The 17,902-nt window shown below is 37.9% G+C and overlaps 1 protein-coding gene across 7 annotated transcripts in view; it reads right to left on the reverse strand.

Moving 5' to 3' along the window:
* Positions 1–17,902, reverse strand: part of TTC17 (tetratricopeptide repeat domain 17) — a 176,289-nt gene that overhangs the window by 61,490 nt on the left and 96,897 nt on the right. For all 7 annotated transcript variants that reach the window (XM_058305505.2, XM_058305506.2, XM_004476260.5 and 4 more), the window contains 4 exons: positions 14,508–14,767; positions 12,748–12,901; positions 8,583–8,703; positions 548–707 (listed from right to left, as the gene is read on the reverse strand). In XM_058305505.2, the coding sequence (XP_058161488.1) occupies positions 548–707; positions 8,583–8,703; positions 12,748–12,901; positions 14,508–14,767 (695 nt within the window). The remainder of the gene's footprint in view (positions 1–547; positions 708–8,582; positions 8,704–12,747; positions 12,902–14,507; positions 14,768–17,902) is intronic.

Raw genomic sequence — 17,902 nt, forward strand, 5'->3', positions numbered from 1 at the left:
CATTGTTCCTCTTACCTATGCTGTCACATAATACGTTCCAAAATTTTCTTCATGCCAACAAGTATATTTTGATTACATCTTTCTTAATGGTTTCATTGCATACTAGCCCATATCTAAGCTGAACCTAATTTGATAAATCCTTTATTGTTGGATATTTGTGGCATGTTTTTCCAATTCTTTGTCATCTATGCATATGCTTAAATAAAAATGCATATAAATTGGGTCTGCCCTCTTTCCCTTTCCTCTTATCAAGAAAGCCAGTAGGAGAATTAACTGCCTCAAATATTTCTCACAAGAGCCCAGGTCTGATGTCAAGGCAGAATGCTACCCACATTAAAAAGTGAATAACAATTAAGATTTCCTGGTCATATTAAAAAGCATAAGCTCAGTTCCAGGGCCTCAAAGAAATTAGGTTTGGCCTAAAGCTACCTACATGACAGAACTGAAAACAGGCAAATAATAAGGCCTGACCACTTGGGCTTTCTACCTTTAGCTGTATCATGGCTGTGAGATTAAAATACACAGGCAGGCTGAACAAAGCACTCACCTCTGTTAACTGACTCTCACCCGTGTAGTGTAAGCTGGCTCGGTTGGAAACTCCATGCAAGTGGTCCAGGGTGTGCATACTTGTGGGGAGATTGCCATTGCAAAGAGGCTCCATAGCTGGCTGCTGTATTGGGGTGGCAAAGTCTATGTGTTCTGTGATGCTGAAAGATGTGATGGAGATGGCAAATTAGCCACTGAGAATTTGAGTGGATGGGGAAAGAAGAGCATGACCAACCAGCTGATGATAATTTCAGTATGCTGTTACGAATGCCTGGTACTACAGAATCTCAGACTGGAAAAGACTTCAGAAGTTACTTAGCAAATCCCCACTTTTTCAGGTCTGGTGCCTGGCAATGACTATTTGTTGAATGTGTAAATAGAGATCATACTCCAGATCAAAGCGGAAACATTGGGATCTGAATCCTGAAGTCAGTGCTTTTCCCAATCTACCCAAGCTGCCTTCTTTCTATCCACCATGTTACCTGAGGAGATTTTAAATCAGATATTCTTTTAGGATTTCTTTTTCCAGGGTATAATAGTGATAAAACCCACAGGTGGTTATCTTTTACTTTCCCTTTGTGCATAGAAGCACACTTATCCCCACAGAAAGAATTACCTGGAGCTTCCACTGTAAGTTTTATGCAGACATAGATGTGCATTGCATCTACATATAAGATGTAAGGACTTCCTTTCATGGTTCCATAGTAGTCACTTTCCCACCATAAACATGCTAATGTTAGAGACTCTTATACATACTGATATGGCAAAATTGCATTTACAAAATTGTACTTCCAGCTATTTAAAAAGTTCCACATTAATATTAGGCAAACATTCAGTCATTCAATGTTTATTGAGAGTCTCTTAAGTGTTTGACACCAGGGCAGTAATAACTAACAAAACATACCTAGTCTTTGCTGTTACAGAGCTCATTAGTCTTGGAAGTGACTCAATTATTTTTACAGTTATGGTAAGTTATGAGAAACAAAAACATGGTACAATAACAGTATACTTTAGGACAGTATATATTTCCTCTACACTGCTAGAGGAGGGGGGTGGTTAGTGATGGATTTCCTGAGGGAGTAAGGCTTAAGTTGAGACCAGAAGGATGAGTATGAATTAACCAGGTGCAAAGAAGGAGGGACAGAGGTGAGAATGGACAGAAAAACAGGGACTAGATCACAAAGGGCTTTGCAGGCCATTGTAGAGAGCAATAAGACATTATTAGAGGATTTTAAGTATAATGTGACTTAAATTTGAGGCAGAATTATCAACAGAGTGGAGAGGATGGAGTAAATAAAGGCAAGAGCAAATAAAGCAAGATGACCAGCTGTCAGGCTACTGAATGATGAGACGATGGTCTTCTGCTTTAATGTGGCAGCCATGGCGTTGGAGAAAAGCAGAGGCTTTGAAAATAAATCGGGGAGTAAAACTGATAAGAATCGGTAATATACAGGATTTGAGGAGTTAGGGAAAGGGAATGTTAAGGATGATTCCCAAGTTTCTGGCCTGATCACTGCTGGAGCAAAAATCTGCTAGGAATGGGAAGATGGGAAAACAAATGAACAAACAAACAAAAAGGTTTTTTTGAGAATGGGCAACAAAATTATGATTTTAGTTTTTCCTGGGCTTGGGGTGGCTAAGAAATATACAGGCAGAGAAGTCAGGTGCATAATTGGATAAATGGACAGACGGCTTTGAAGAAAGGTCTGGGCTGAAAATTCAAATTTGGGAGTTGTCAATATATCATTGGTTTATTCCTAGGTATTTGATTCTTTTAGTTGCTATTGGAAATGGAATATTTTTCTTGATTTCCTCTTCAGATTGCTCATTATTGGTGTACAGAAATGCTACTGATTTTTGCACATTGACCTTATATCTTGCCACTTTACTGAACTTGTTTTTAAGTTTTTGAAGCTTTGTTGTAGATTTCTCAGGGATTTCTATGTATAGGATCATGTCATCTGCAAATAGTGAAATTTTTACTTCTTCCTTTCCAATCTGGATGCCTTTTATATCTTTTTCTTGCCTAAGTGCTTGAGCAAGTACTTATAATACAATGTTAGTAAGAGCAGTGACAGTGGGCATCCTCGCCTTGTTCTAGATGCTAGAGGGAAAGCTTTACCATTTCACCACTGAATATGATATTAGCTGTGGGTTTTTCATATATACCATGTATCATGTTGAGGAAGTTTCCTTCTATTCCTATTTTTCAAAGGTGGTTGTCTTTTGTTTTAAACAGGAAAGTGTGCTGTATTTTGTTAAATACTTTTTTCTGCATCAATAAAGGTGATCATGTGATTTTTTTCTTTTGATCTGGTTATGTGTTGTATTACATTGATCGATCTTATGTTGAACCATCCTTGCATACCAGGGTTGAAATCCAATTGGTCATGGTGTATAATTTGTTTGATATGTTGTTGAATATGATTAACAAGTATTTTATTGAGGATTTCAGCATCTAGGTTCAGCAGAGAGATTGGTCTAGAGTTTTCTTTTCTTGGTGCGCCTTTGTGTGGCTTTGGTATTAGGTTGATGTTGGCATCATAGAATGGTTAGGCAACGTTCCATCCACTTCTATTTTTTGGAAGAATTTAAGCAGGACTGGGGTTAGTTCTTTCCAGAATGTTTGGTAGAATGCACCATTGAAGCCATCTAGTCCTGGGCTCTTCTAAGTTGGGAGGTTTGTAAAATTTTTAAAAAAGATTTATTTTATTTATTTCTCCCCCCATCCCCTCGCCGTAGTTGTCTGTTCTCTGTGTCCCTTTGCTGCGTGTTCTTTTTGTCTGCTTCTGTTGTTGTCAGCAGCATGGGAATCTGTGTTTCTTTTTGTTGTGTCAGCTCTCCGTGTGGACGGTGCCATTCTTGGGCAGGCTGCACTTTCTTTTGCGCTGGGCAGCTCTCCTTATGGGGCGCGCTCCTTGTGCGTGGGGCTCCCCTACGTGGGGGACACCCCTACACAGGGGATACCCCTGCATGGCAGGGCACTCCCTGCACACATCAGCACTGCGCATGGCCACTGGCTAAGTCCGCTTCCCTAAGTTGGGAGGTTTTTGATGACTAATTCTGTCTTGTTATTTGTGATTGGTCTGCTGAGTCCATCCATTTCTTCTTTCATCATTCTAGGCTTGTGTGTTTCTGGAAATTTGTCCATTTCATCTATGTTATCCATCTTGCTGGCATATAGTTTTTCAAATATCCTCTTATGATACTCTTTATTTCTGTGGGGTCAGTGGTGATATCCCCTTTCTCATCTCTTTTTGTATGTGTTTGCATTTTCTCTCTTTTTTTCTTTGTTAGTTTAGCTAAGGGTTTGTCAATTTTATTAATTTTCTCAAAGAAACAGTGTATTAGTCAGCCACAGGGGTGCTGGTACAAAGTACCAGGAATCTGTTGGCTTTCATAAAGGGTATTTATTTGGGGTAGAAGCTTATAGTCACAAGGCCATAAAGAGTAAATGACTTCTCTCACCAAGTCTGTTGCCACATGTTGGAGCAAAAAGGCTGCTGGTCTTTTGCAGGGTTCAGCCTTCCTCTTCTTCCTAAGGTTCCATGGTCCTAGCTCCTTCCAATTTCAGCTGAACGATAGCATAAAGCCTGTCTCTCCCCAGGGCTAGTTTCTTTCTGGTCTTTCTCAGCTGTTCAGGGCTCTGGTCTCTTCAGCTGCAAACTATAAGGCAAATTCTTGGCTCTCTCCCTGGTGCTCCAGTGTCTAAAACTAAACTCTGTGTTCTCCTTCTCTGTGTATTTACTTCTGTATGAAAGTCTGTTTTATCCCCACCAAGGGGGTAGGGACCAAACCCTGTATGTCCTAATGACATGATCAAATAAAAGTCCTAATCTTGATTTAATAAAAAATTGAAACCTCTGAATTGAATACAATCTAAAATGCCCAGAGGAACAGACCAGTATACAAACACAATCCAGTCTCTATTTTTGGAATTCATAAACAATACCATACTGCCACAATCAACTTTTGTTTTTTTCAATTTTTCCTAGTGCTTTCTTGCTTTCAATTTCATTTAGCTCTGCTCTAATCTGTTATTTCCTTCTTTCTACTTGCTTTGGGATTAGTTTGTTGTCCTTTTTCTAATTCCTCCAGGTGTGCAGTTAGGTCTTTGATTTTTAGCTTTTTTTTTTTTTTTTGTTAAGATATGGAATACTACTCAGCTGTAAGAAGGAATGCAGTATTCACACATAAGAATACATGAATGAATCTTGAAGACTTTATGTTGAGTGAAGTAATCCAGGCACTGTAGGGCAAATATTACATTACCTCACTGATATGAATTAAGCAAACTGAGTAGACTCACAGAGGTAGAGTCTGGTCAGGAGACAGAAAGGGAGTACAGGCATGCGAGCCAATGCCCATTTGGGCAAAATCTATAAGGTGGAAGGGTGTAGTTGAGCAGTGGATGGGCGTGACGGTGCAGTGATGCTATTGGGTTTCGCGGTGCTGGTCTGTGAGGGGGGTAGGGTGGGGTTGGGTTAGACTATCCATGAAACTGGGGGGAGGATTGGGGGAAGGAGCAGGTGAACTCTGGGGATTTGCAGGTCTGTGGTCAAAACTACAATGCTGGGAATGTTCTTCTGGCAAATATGGCAGGGAAGGATTACTAGCGTAGGGTACTGGATGTGTGTGTGGGGGCATACAGGACAGGGTGCACCTGGGAAAGGCTTCTGTGGAATAATGTAAGTGTTCATCTTGTCATAGTGTATTATATCAGTGGGTGGAGATCCACACAATAAACAGGAAAATATTGAAGTCCCGTCTTGGGGAGTCGTGCTATGTTCTCAAGTAGAGGGGCAAGAGTCTGTTGAGAACATAGGCAGTACCTAATAAAAGAAAACACACCAATACGTCAAGTCCTCAATATTTTTGCAAGTAACTATGACTCTTATTCTTCAAAAAGTGAAACTTAGTGGTTACCATAGGTCCCAAGGGTAGAAGGAGGAAAGGATAGAACAGATGTAACATAGGGCATTTTGGGGGCATTGGAATTGTTCTACATGATCTTGCAATAATGGATACAGGCCATTTAAAATTTCATCAAAATTTATAAAAGTGTATGGTCCAAAATGTAAATCATAATGTACATTGACCAGTGCGTCAATATTTGTACATCAATTTTAACAAATGTACCATCCACAGGTAAAAAGTTATTAATAGGGGAGAGGGGAAAGGGGGAGGTTGTTGGGTATATGGGAATCCTATATTCTCTACTTGACTTTTCTGTAACCTAAAGCTTCTTTGAAGATAAAAAAAAAAAGACACTGATGGAATATATGAAAGAAAAGGTAAGACAACAGGTCTTACAGTGATGAAAGACATAATGTCTAAAAATATTTTTATTATTACAAATTAAAAAATATTTCATGTTATTTTTAAAACTATCATTATTATTTCATTTTCTTATTTTTATTTGGTTACTTTCTGGGCTTCATCTTTGGGGAGGTTTTGGATCACAGAAGGGTAACAACTATGGCGGGGAGGATCATTGGTGGGGGTGTGGGTGATGAGGAGATGCATGGGATGGGGTTCATCTGGGGGCATGCCTCTAAGGCATATATGAATATGTTTAAATGTTCATGGGGCATTGAAATGGTGGGTGGAGATCCAAACAATAACCAAAAGAACATCAAATTCTCATCCAGGGGAGTTATGCTATATTCTCTATTGGGACAGCAAGAATCCTCTGACTATAGGGGTAGTGCCTAGTGAAAGAGGATGGACCATTGTAGCAGGCCCTTGATATTGATCATTGTATTTATGAACCTTTTCTTTTGAAATTGAAACTGAGCCTAGTATTATATATTGCCTAAGCGTTATCTCCTGAGTATCTCCTTTTTTGCTCAAATGTGGCCTCTCTCTGAGCCAAACACAGCATATATACACACTACCTTCCTCCTGGTGAAGGACAAGACTCCTGGGTATGAGCCTCCTTGGCACCAAGGGATTATTATCAAGCACCAACTAGCAATGTACCTGAAAAAAGACCTTGACCATAAGGGGTAAATGGTAAATACAAATGAGTTTTTATGGCTAAGAGATTTCAAAGTGAGTTGGGAGGTCATTCCAGAGGTTACACTTATGCATGTCTCAGCAGGAATTCATTGACTGCCACAGTAAATAGTGCCTCAAATAGCAGGGCTCCTGAGGGCTCTAGAGACATTCAGACACTATAGACAAGGCAGACAGCTCAGGAGTTTGGTGCCCTGCCAGTGGGCCTTACCTTGGAATTTATGCTTCCCAGTGTGACAGAGTTGGACTCATGTGTGGTTTTCCTTACACAGGATTCTTCTACCCCTTCTATTTGAACATATAATTACATTTGAACATATACTATACTTGATAGGTATATGAACAAGAGACTTAAATCTTTGGTCCATCCATATTCCAGCTGGGTCCTAAATCTCAGCAGGTTTGCAATACCTACTCTCCTATTCACTGGTCTCACCCAGGATAACAAGGTGATGATGATGGAGAAGGAACAGAGAGAGTGTGTAACTACAAGCAAGATACTTCCATCCATCTGCCTCATGGGATCTAGGCCCCCTCTCAGTTACAGGTAGAGTGGGCATCACCATCCCAAATCCTCAGGCCTGGGGGATGAACAATGTACTAAAGTGGATTTAGTATTATTCTACTTATAGACTTATTGTTATTTTAGCAATGGAAGAACTTGTATCATTGGTATAAGGGTGGTGGCGGCTGGTGTTTCTGCGGGGGGGGGGGGGAATAGGTGTAATATGGGGGTATTTTTGGGATGTTGGAATTGTTCTGCATGATGTTGCAATGATGGATACAGGTCATTGTACATTTTTTCACAACTTACAAAATTGCACAGGACAGTGTATGAACTATAATGTAGACGATGGTCCATGGTTGGTGCTTCAATGTGTGTTCATCAGTTGTGACAGGTGTACCATGCTGATGAAGGATGCTGATGTGGGAGAGTATGGGAGGGAGAAGGAATGGGGCATATGGGAACTCCCTATATATATATATATATATATATATATATATATATATATATATACACACACACACACACACACACACACACACACACACACAAACACACACACCCTATATATATATATATATACACACACACATATTTTTTTAAATATCCTCCCCCCACTTGTGGCTTTTTCCATGCTGTTTGCTCTCCGTATCCATTCACTGTGCATTCTTCCATGTCTGTATTTATTTATTTAATTTCTCCTCCCCCCTTGCAGCTTGCTTGCTGTCTGCCCTCTGTGTCCATTTGCTGTGCATTCTTCCATGTCTGTACTTATTTATTTAATTTCCCCTTCCCCCTTGTGGCTTGCTTGCTGTCTGCCCTCTGTGTTCATTTGCTGTGGGCTCATCTGCGTTTTTTTTGCTTGTCTCCCTTTTTTTGTTGTGTGACCTTGCTGAGTTGGCACTTCGTGGTGCTTGCAGGCTGGGCAGCACTCTGCAGAGCATGGGTGAGCCTACCTTTATAAGGAGGCCCCGGGATGAGAACTTAGGGCCTCCCATATGGTAGATGGGAGACCAACTGATTGAGCCACAGCCGCTTCCCCCTATATTTTTTATGTAACATTTATGTACTCTAAAGTTTCTTTAAAATAAATAAATAAAATACATAATTGGTGACTGAAGTCTAGGGTCTTTAGTCTGAATAAGAGTGATTGTAAATAAGAAGGCTTAGTGGTCAAGCCTGAGGAATGTGACATTTAAAGGTAGAACTGAGGCCAGAAAAATAAAAGAGTGGCTAGAGAGGAAAAAGCAGTTATCAGTGAGGCAAGACTTCTGGATAGCCTACAAAATGTGGATGAAGGACTGAGAAGGGGGGGATAGTCACTGCCTCAGACAATGGGCTGAGCCCACCTGTGATTTGTGCTCAGCAAAGGTCATCTTTGAAACATAAAACCTGGAGAGGATGACTTTTCCAAAAGCTGCTGACAAAGAAGGATATCCCAAGTCAGCTGAGGACCAGGAGGTTTACAGGAACACAAAATGCCACGAAGGAGGAAGAGGTTTCAGATACTCACTCAATGTTTTTTGAAGAAACTGCAAGCCAGGTACTCACGATGGCAGTCAGCTCTACCCAACGAAGTTTGAGGCACTCATCTGGGCTAGGCCAGCCCAGACTCAGGTAATCACGCTTTTTTCCTGGAAGAAAGGAAGGAAGGAACATCATGAATCAACACAATCACAAAAGAATAGAATTCAAAGTGCCTCATGCTGTGGGGATTACTTCACCCAGATTGATTTATTTGGAGATGCCAGTCATTCTTCTGGTCTTTAGAATTTCCACCATCTAGAGATATAATTAAATTGTATGCTTTATTAGTATGTATCAATAAAATTGATTTGTTAAAAAAAAGTAGGAAACATTAAAATTAAACAACAACAACAAGAAAAAACCCTTGTCATTCAAGGCAACAGGAATAAGGATCATCTTTGAGTAAAGCTTTGTTTGCAATGATCAAGGGTGAAATAAAAATAACTGACTCCTCCTTTGGATTTAAGACTGATCAACATGAGATAAGGGTTAAGATATCCTTCAAAGCATATGCACCAGACTTAAATTTTACCCCTCTACATAATGATTTTATAACAACTCTTCCTTACTCAGTAGAAACACTCATCTCTAAATCAGGGTTTCTCAACCTGTTATCTCGGACTGGATAATCTTTGGGGGCCTGTCCAGTGCATTGTAGAATGTTTAGCAGCACTCTTGGCCTCTATCTGCTAGATGTCAATAGTACCCTCGCCAGATGTGACAATCAAAATTGTCTCTAGATATTGCCAAATGCCCTCTGGACAGCAAAATCGCCCCTTGTAGAGAACAACTGCTGTAAAGAAAAGCAGCAAGCTGGGAAATAAAAATGAAAGGCTATAATTTATGTTAAGAGCCTTTTCTGTGTATCAGGTCCTGTGCTAAGTGCTTTACATCCACAACTTCATGAGGTGGGTTTTAATCCTCCCTTCTCAGATAAGGAAACAGAGGCTCAGAGATTAAGTGACTTGCCCGAGGTCACCTGGCTAGCAGGTGGCAGAGCTGGGATCTAAATCCAGGTCTGGCTCTAACAAGCATGCTCCCAATAACCTTGATATTTAAAGATACATAGGGCTTTTAAAGCTCTCTGTATTGATATCCTTCATAGTAATACCTTTTAGATCCAGGCCCTTTACTTAGACTAAGTTTCCCAAAATAGAGCAGAACCAAGTCTGTCTCTTCTGAAGGAATTAAAATGGAATGAATGGGAAGAAGACTTTTTGTTCTGTGTAACACTTTTCATACTGCAGGAATTTTCCAATAATAGAAAATGGTTTGCTGTATAGGCAGCGGTTTAGATTTAGATTTTAATAAAATAGTAAAGAACAGATGGGAAGAATTTCAAACTAACCCTGTTTAAATTAACACCTTAAGGAAATAAATCATAAATTTCACAATAAAGCTCATTTTCTTTTATATTTAAGAAATTCATTTGAGACATTTATTGAGCATGTATTATAAGGGGCTGGGAACTGTGTAAGACACTAGAGACAAAAAGAGGAATAATAAGAGGGCCTGTCCTTGAGCTCACAGTCTAGTGAGGAAGGTAAACATAGACAAAATCATATAATACAATAGGATACGTGCTAGAGTGAAAATATAAAACAATATCAAAGAGAGAGCAACTAATTCTGCCAGAAGGTACCAAGGAAGACAAAGCACTTGAGTTTGAACTTTAGGGACAAGTGATATTTTGGCACCCAGGCAGAGAGAAGAGCATGTGCAAAGGCATGGGGGTAAAATAAGAGCATGGCTGGTTCAGAGAATGGTGCTGAAGGACACACAGAGGCCAGATGGTAAAGGGTCTTGTACGCCACACTAGGAAGTTTAGACTTTTTATCCTGTAGGCAATGAGGAGCCTTCAAGCCCACATTTCTCCATCTTGTTCACAAGGATATCATAAGAGGCTCTGTTAAATGCCTTGCTGAAATCCAGTTATATTATGTCTATGGCACTTCCCTTGTCTTCCAATCTAGAAGCCTTAACCAAAAAAGGAAATGAAATTAGTTAAGCATTAAAGCATTATTAGTTCTATTAATTCTTAGTAAATGTACAATGGTTCTTAACAATTTCCGCACCCACCCCCCACAAGGGCTCACAAACTTTGTGTTTAATAATTTGTTTTAGAACTTTATCAGGATTTATCATGAGGCTTATCAGTTGGTAGTTGACAAAATCCATATCTGTTTCAAAACTGGGATAGTGAACCTCTATAAAAGTAATACAGACTCATTATAAAATATTAGAAAATGGAAAAGCAAACATAAAAAATTAAAAATCACCTATAACTCCATCAGAACCCTCAGAAATGACCACTTTTAATGTATTTCCTTCCAGACTTCTTTTTATGTGTGTATGTATGTATTATAACATAGTACATCAAATCTATGATGCTATCAACTGTAAGGTACATATTTTATATGACTGAAGAAAGAAAAAACTGCCAAATATTATTTTAAGATAACATCAATTGTAAGATGTAGTTCAATACTAGAGAAATATTGAAATGTGAAAAATAGTAATCAAAATGGAGCATATTTATTATTTTATAAAATTTGAAATACTGTGTATATATGCTATTTTATAAACCAGTTTTGTTCATTAAATATATCACAAACATCTTGGCTGCACATAATATACAACATGGACAAGCTGTGATTTATTTAGCAAATCCCAACAGTTAGATTTTTCCCCCAAATTTTTACCATGATAAATAACCTTGGGATAAACATCTGTGTACTTACATCTTTGGCATTTGTAAGATGACTTACATAGGGTAAATTAATAGAAGTAGAATTGTTGGAATCTTTTTAAAAATTTCAGATACATTTAGTAAAAAAAAAAAGTTTTTATTAATTTTCACTGTGTATTACTCATTTAAAGACAATCTGATAAGCAAAATGATATCTCATTGTTTATGTATTGTTTTATAGCTAGTGAGGCTGAACATTTTCTTGTGTTTGTTGCATATCTGGTGCATTGCCTATGTACTTCATACATTTTCTTTTTGAAACGCTGTATTTTTCATATTTATTTATAGGTGTTTTAAAAATAATGGCTCTTGTTATCCTTTGCTTATCATATATTCTGCAAATACTTCGGGTCCTCTGTTTTTCTATTTTGTGGTGTTTTCTGGTGTCATTTTTTGTGTATGTGGTCAAATCTACAGAGTTCTTTCACTCTTTCTCTTGCCTTATGAAGTCCTTTTCCACCTTAAGAATATATGCATATTCATCTAAATTTTCTTCTTTATGATTTTATTACATTTGTTATTTAATTCACTTGAATTTTCATTTCTAAAATGATGTTTTACAGTTTGAACACCTTTTCCCTGATACAAAAGACAGATCTAATAGAGGAATTAGGCCTTAAGTCTGTAACCTGTTAACAAATGCTAACTACTTTTAAACAGTAGAGCTGATTTATACTTTTTACTTTAAACATGGTAAAGTGTCTTTTTTGGTGTTTTTAGTATTTTCCACAAGTCATAGTTCATTCTAGAATTTAGCCAACCTTCATTCCTAAAAATTAGATTATGTGCTCTTTAAGGTTTGGTATGTATGCATACAATATAAAATAAGACACAATCGAATGAAGTTACCTTGAATTTTCTAAGTCTAAGATGGTGGGAATATCCTTTTAAAAAAGGAGATAATTTTTTAAAAAGGAATTCTATCACTACTATTTAATCTCTGGGAAACAAAGTCAAATAGATTTATGTCAATGGACCTTAACGTGGAGTCCAGAGATGGGTTTCAAAACAAAAGGAAAAGAAAAGAAAAAAAATACATAACATGCAAAACTGTTGCTAACAACTGTTAAAATTTATTGAGCACTAAGAGGCAGGTACTATTATTACCCTCATGTAGAAAAGGAAAATGAGGCTCAGGGAGGTAAATGGTAGAAGTGGTATTTGAATCCAGGCAATTTGTCTCAAATTCACACTTTTACATATTACACTGGATTCTCAGGTTAAGAACCAATAAAATAACTAAGCTTAAGATAAGAATATAAGCCAAACAGTCAATGCTTTCTTATCATTTAGCCCTTTTACCTTCTTACCTAAACTATCTCAAGTGACAAACACTCCTTTATGAGAAGTAAGGCAGTGAAATCTGAAAGAAGAAACAGGTATATTAAACATTCAAATTTACCTTGTGGCCCAGGAGATGCCACCTTTGGGCCAGTGATCTCAAGGTTTGCTTGGTAACGATGTGTATTTTCTGCTTGATTAGAGTCTATCTTTTTCCCAGGAGTTTTCTTATGATCTCCTTTGGGTTTTTTTACACGTTTGACTTGGAATGTGATCTGGGAAAGGGAAACAAGTTAGGGATAAAAGAGGCCAATTATCAAATATCTCAATAACTGTAGATATTGGTGGCTTTAAGAATAAATCACTACTGTGCTAGGGTTACATTCTCTTCTTCAGTTTAATTCTTAAACATCTAAATGGAAAATGTTTAGTGAAATGAACAAAATAATCTCTCCTGGAAGAGTGTATAGAGGAAACTGAAAATTAAGATGTATGAACTGTGTACTTTCAAGTCTATAGATCTTGAGTGACACTTCACATCCATTCCATTTTCTCTTGTCTCCCAGAAGAGCTAGAAATACCTAAGTATTATGAAAGGCTTCCTACACTGTAATTCCAAAGGACAGGCTGTTATAAGGGTGTGGAGTGGAGAGATAGGAACATTTATTCACTGTTGGTGGGGATGTAGAATGGTAAAGCCATTGTAGAGGAATTTGGAAATTCCTAAAGAAGTTGAATATAGATTTGCCAAGTGACCCAGCAATATCACTACGGGGTATATACCCAGAGGAGCTGAGAGCAGTGACACGAACAGACATCATACACTTGATGTTCATAGCAGCATTATACACGATTGCTGAAAGATGGAAACAACCCAGGTGTCTATCAACCGATAAATGGATAAACAAACTGTGATGTATATACATGATGGAATATTATGCAGCTGCAAGAAGAAATGAAGTTGTAAAGCATATGACAACATGGATGACCTGGAGGACATTATGTTGAATGAAGCAAGCCAGATGCAAAAGGACAAATACTATATAATTTGTGCTCTTAGGAACTAAATATATTGTATAAACTCGTGAAATTAATAAAATATGGGTCACCAGAAAATAGAATGAGGAAAGCTGAGGGTCAACGTGTTCAGAATTGGTAAAAAGGTGGTTTGTTAACCTTTGGAAATGAATACAAACAATAAAACCACAACATAGTATTTATAACTAGCAGAGCTATTATATGGGAATGACAGTGGTTGAAAGGGAAAGACTACGGACATGTATATTACTAGAAGGAAAGCTAAAAAATGTAACATGGGACTGTATAGCATAGTAAAACTTCATGTGAAATATGAACATGGGTAATATTGCATATATAAGACTTTTTCTTTGAAACTGAACAAATGTATGTTAATGTTACAAGATGCGAATATCAGGAAAAAAAAAAAAAAAAGAAACCCTTATGCTAAGTGAAAGAAACCAGACCCAAAGTACGCGCTACATATTGTATGTTTCCATTTATATAAAATGCAAAAATAGATCAATTTATAAAGATGGAATTAGATTAGTGGTTATGTAGGGCTGGGGAAGGATAGAGGGATTGAGAGGTGACTGCTAAGGGGTATGGAGTTCTTTTTGGAGTAATGAAATTGTTCTAAAATTTTTGTGATAATGAATGCATAACACTGTGATTATACTAAAAGCTGCTGATCGTACACTTTGGATAGATTGTATGGTATGTAAATATATCTCAATAATAAAAAAAAAAGGACATCTCACTCTCAAAAAAAAAAAAGTATGAGGTAAAGCAGCAAACTAGGAACCCCTTAAAGACAAAGACGTGTTTTACAATTTGGTCAGGATTGAGTTAGCAAACACTTACCCATTCTGTTGCTTCATCATCTTCACTTCTACAGTCTCCATAGCAAGAGCTTCTGGCCATTTCATCTTGGGGGCCTTTTTTCAGTACCCGTATTCCCTGCAAGTCTAGACGCCGCCCTTTCATCTCTAGTGCTCCCCCAAAGCCTTCCAGAGGCCATGCCTGTTGAAATTCATCCACTAAAGCGAGTATCTCTTCTGACATGGTTGTTTCATCTGAATTCTCCATCTCATCAGAACCATTACTTTCCTCAACCACTGTACCTGAAATTCAAGGGCCAGCATGTTTTCAAAAGCTAAGTAGTACTCATTCAAGGACTTGAGCAACACCAACCTTGCTTTCTGAGAAAAGTTTTTGCTCTACAGCTCACCTTCAGAAAAATACCATGCAGTATCTTCAAAATTTATAATAAAATAATCTTTGCCATCTAGCTTTTGTCAAAATCCTGGCTGGGAACAATGGCAACAGCTAGATGGCAGGTAGTCATAGGTTACATCACTAGTGAGCATGAGGACAGCTATGTCACGTACGTATTTTTTTGGAAAGAAGATCCATTTACTATAGATACCAGGCCTACAGGTGGGAAAGATGAAGCTTATTATGATGTGTTATTTCTTTAAGTCTTGGGATTCTCCAAGTTTTACTCAAATATCCTATAAAATAGCATAGCTGCTTTTCTAGACCATATAGCCTGGTTAATTGCCTTAAATAATTTAATGGAAAACTATCCTAATTTCACATGAAGGCTCTCATTTTCACTAATGGTTAATGTAAGAAATAACAATAACTAATGTAATTTTTTCCTAAAATGGTTACTAAGAAATTATTTGTTACGTTGTTCAAGTTCCTCATGTAAAGATTCATATGGAGATTCAGTGCAATGGTCTAGTAAAAATTTTAAGAAGTCAATATGCTTTACTTATGAGATGGTGATGGCTATACAATGCTCCAGGTTCCCCTCTACGCTTAGAAACTTAGGAAGCTCAAAATAAAATTATCCTGAGTTTCTTAGTAGATTATTTTCTTTTACTCTTTTCTACTTAACTTTTGTTGTTTATTTTGAATTAATGGCTGAATCTTATAATGTGTGTTCCATGCAAGTCATCTCCAATCCCTTTTGGAAATAGATGGGGTACAAAAAAAAAAACAAACCACAACAAAATGTTATTTTGTTATCAACAGACTGAGAGCTCTGGGTCATTTGCTCAGCAAATATGAGTCTACATTATCCCAGTGTAATAATCTTCAGCTGGTAATTCTGGCTTGTTCAGTGATCTAGCACATGACATTAATAAGGCCAAGGTCAGGATTCTCATATCCATATTGATCAGATCTATGGCCATAGTTAGAAACCCAAACCATCTTAGAAATGTGTAGTATTAGTTTCTGAGGAGTTTGAGGGTGGTAGAGAAAAGTGGCTGACTTTCATGTTTCAGCCATGTACCTGAAAACAATGTAATGCTTTGAGCTCTACTCATAGGAGGTCAGCAGTATCACTATCCCTGTGGTGGCATCTCCATCTCCCATTCCACTTTCTATTCTAAAAGGGGGAAGGTCTGTCGCTAGGCCGGGAGTATTACTAGAAATCTCTAAGTGTTATTCTTTCCTGAATAAGCCATAGAGCTCTTCCATTTAACAAGTGGCTGCAAAAGGCACACATCTTTTCAAGGAACATTTTTTTTAGATTCCCTGAATCAATGTGCTAGTTTCTATTGATTTTTATGTTATTAAGTTATGAAACCAGCTTAAAGTAAACTAGGGGTTTGCAAAAGCTTTTTTTCTTTAGGGTATTAAGATAAAAGTAGGCGGTTGGTTACTTGTCTAAATTATGTGTCCATTGGTATAAATGTAGGGTTAGCAAAGAGTTCTAATCTTTAGTATCTGTCTTGCTACTACATTCCTATTGTCTGGCTAGCATTGTACTGGCACACAGCAGTCATAAAGTTGTAGAATGAATTATTGGAACTTAGGAATAATTTGGTTTGTGAGGTTCTTGCAGATTTGCTGCCCCTGCCTTTGCCGTGTCTTGCTAGTGATAAAGTCTTTTTAAATGCTAAGATTTACCTTGTCATTTGTTAATGTATTACTGACCCAGCTGGCTGGTAAGCAACATAAAGGCAGGCATCAAGTCTTCAGCATAGTTTCTGGCATAGAGTAACTCCTTGATTTAATCTAAAAATTTCTTAGTAGCTAACCAGGAAAGCTGCTGCTGGACAAGGTTATTACTAGGGCTCCAAAAAGAAACTTAATTGGAAGAATTGCCCAGCATCTGAGTTAGCAACAGAATTGTCTTCAAGAATTTCTCATCTTATTTTAGTTTTTTCTTTTTCCTTCTCTTTTGGCTACCAAGAATGGAATTCCTTGAGTCCAGTCCTAGACAGAAAAGGGTTTTTGATTGATTTGGCCCAAGCCAAGAAGAGGGCTTAAAGTAAGTGGCTTTTTTTTTTTAGGTACTGGAGGCTGGGGATTGAACCTGGGACCTCGTGTGTAGGAAGGTGGTGCTCAACCACTGAGCCACATCAGCTTCCCTGAGTTGGTTTGTTTTGTTTGTTTTGCTTGTTCTTTTGTTTTTGCTTTTTCAGGAGGCACTGGGAACCAAACCGGGGACCTCCCCTGTGGGAGATTGACACTCAACTGCTTGAGCCAAAAAGTGGCTTTTTGGCCAATGGGAAACTGCAGGTAACTACTCCCCCAGTGCATTGTTTGAGCTGCATATGGATGCTGTTCTTATAGGGCTTATTTTCTTTCAATTACTAGTAGTATTTGGAAAGCACTGATGTTGTTAAGCTGCAAAAAGTTCCCCAAAGTTAATGTTTCCCTGTGCCTTTTTCAGAAGGTGGCACATTTTATTAAAAAGTTCTTAGAGAGAAGGGACTTTCATTGATGTAAAAGCACAGTAGCTCAACAAAGCACTTCCTGCTATGCAGGGTACTTGTAGGTGGTATAGTTAGAGAGGAAGTCAGGGGCAAAACTGTCTTACATCCCACACTAAGACATCTGGACTTTTCCTAAGGGTAATAACAGAATCATTGACAATTTTAAACCTATGCAACTTACCTGATTAGATACACATTTTAGAAACAATTCTTTGAAGGATGCATAAGAAATGGAAAATTTGCTTCTGCTTTTTAAATTCTGTACCAATTATATATATACATATATATTTTTTTCCTCTTTCTTGTATCCTGTACATACACACACACACTCTAAACAAAGAAAGGAATAAAAACTAGACATAGGGAATTAAGAGGCTACTGCAATAGTTCAGGCAAGAAATGTATGAGTTTCAATTCGGGAGTGGCAGAGGGAATAGAGGAAAAGATGATGGATTCAACAGGTCTCAGGGACTGATTGAATCTAGGAGTGCTTAGATGAGTTGTGATGCAATTAACAGACAT

Source organism: Dasypus novemcinctus, chromosome 10 (assembly GCF_030445035.2).
Source record: "Dasypus novemcinctus isolate mDasNov1 chromosome 10, mDasNov1.1.hap2, whole genome shotgun sequence".
Lineage (NCBI taxonomy): Eukaryota > Metazoa > Chordata > Mammalia > Cingulata > Dasypodidae > Dasypus > Dasypus novemcinctus.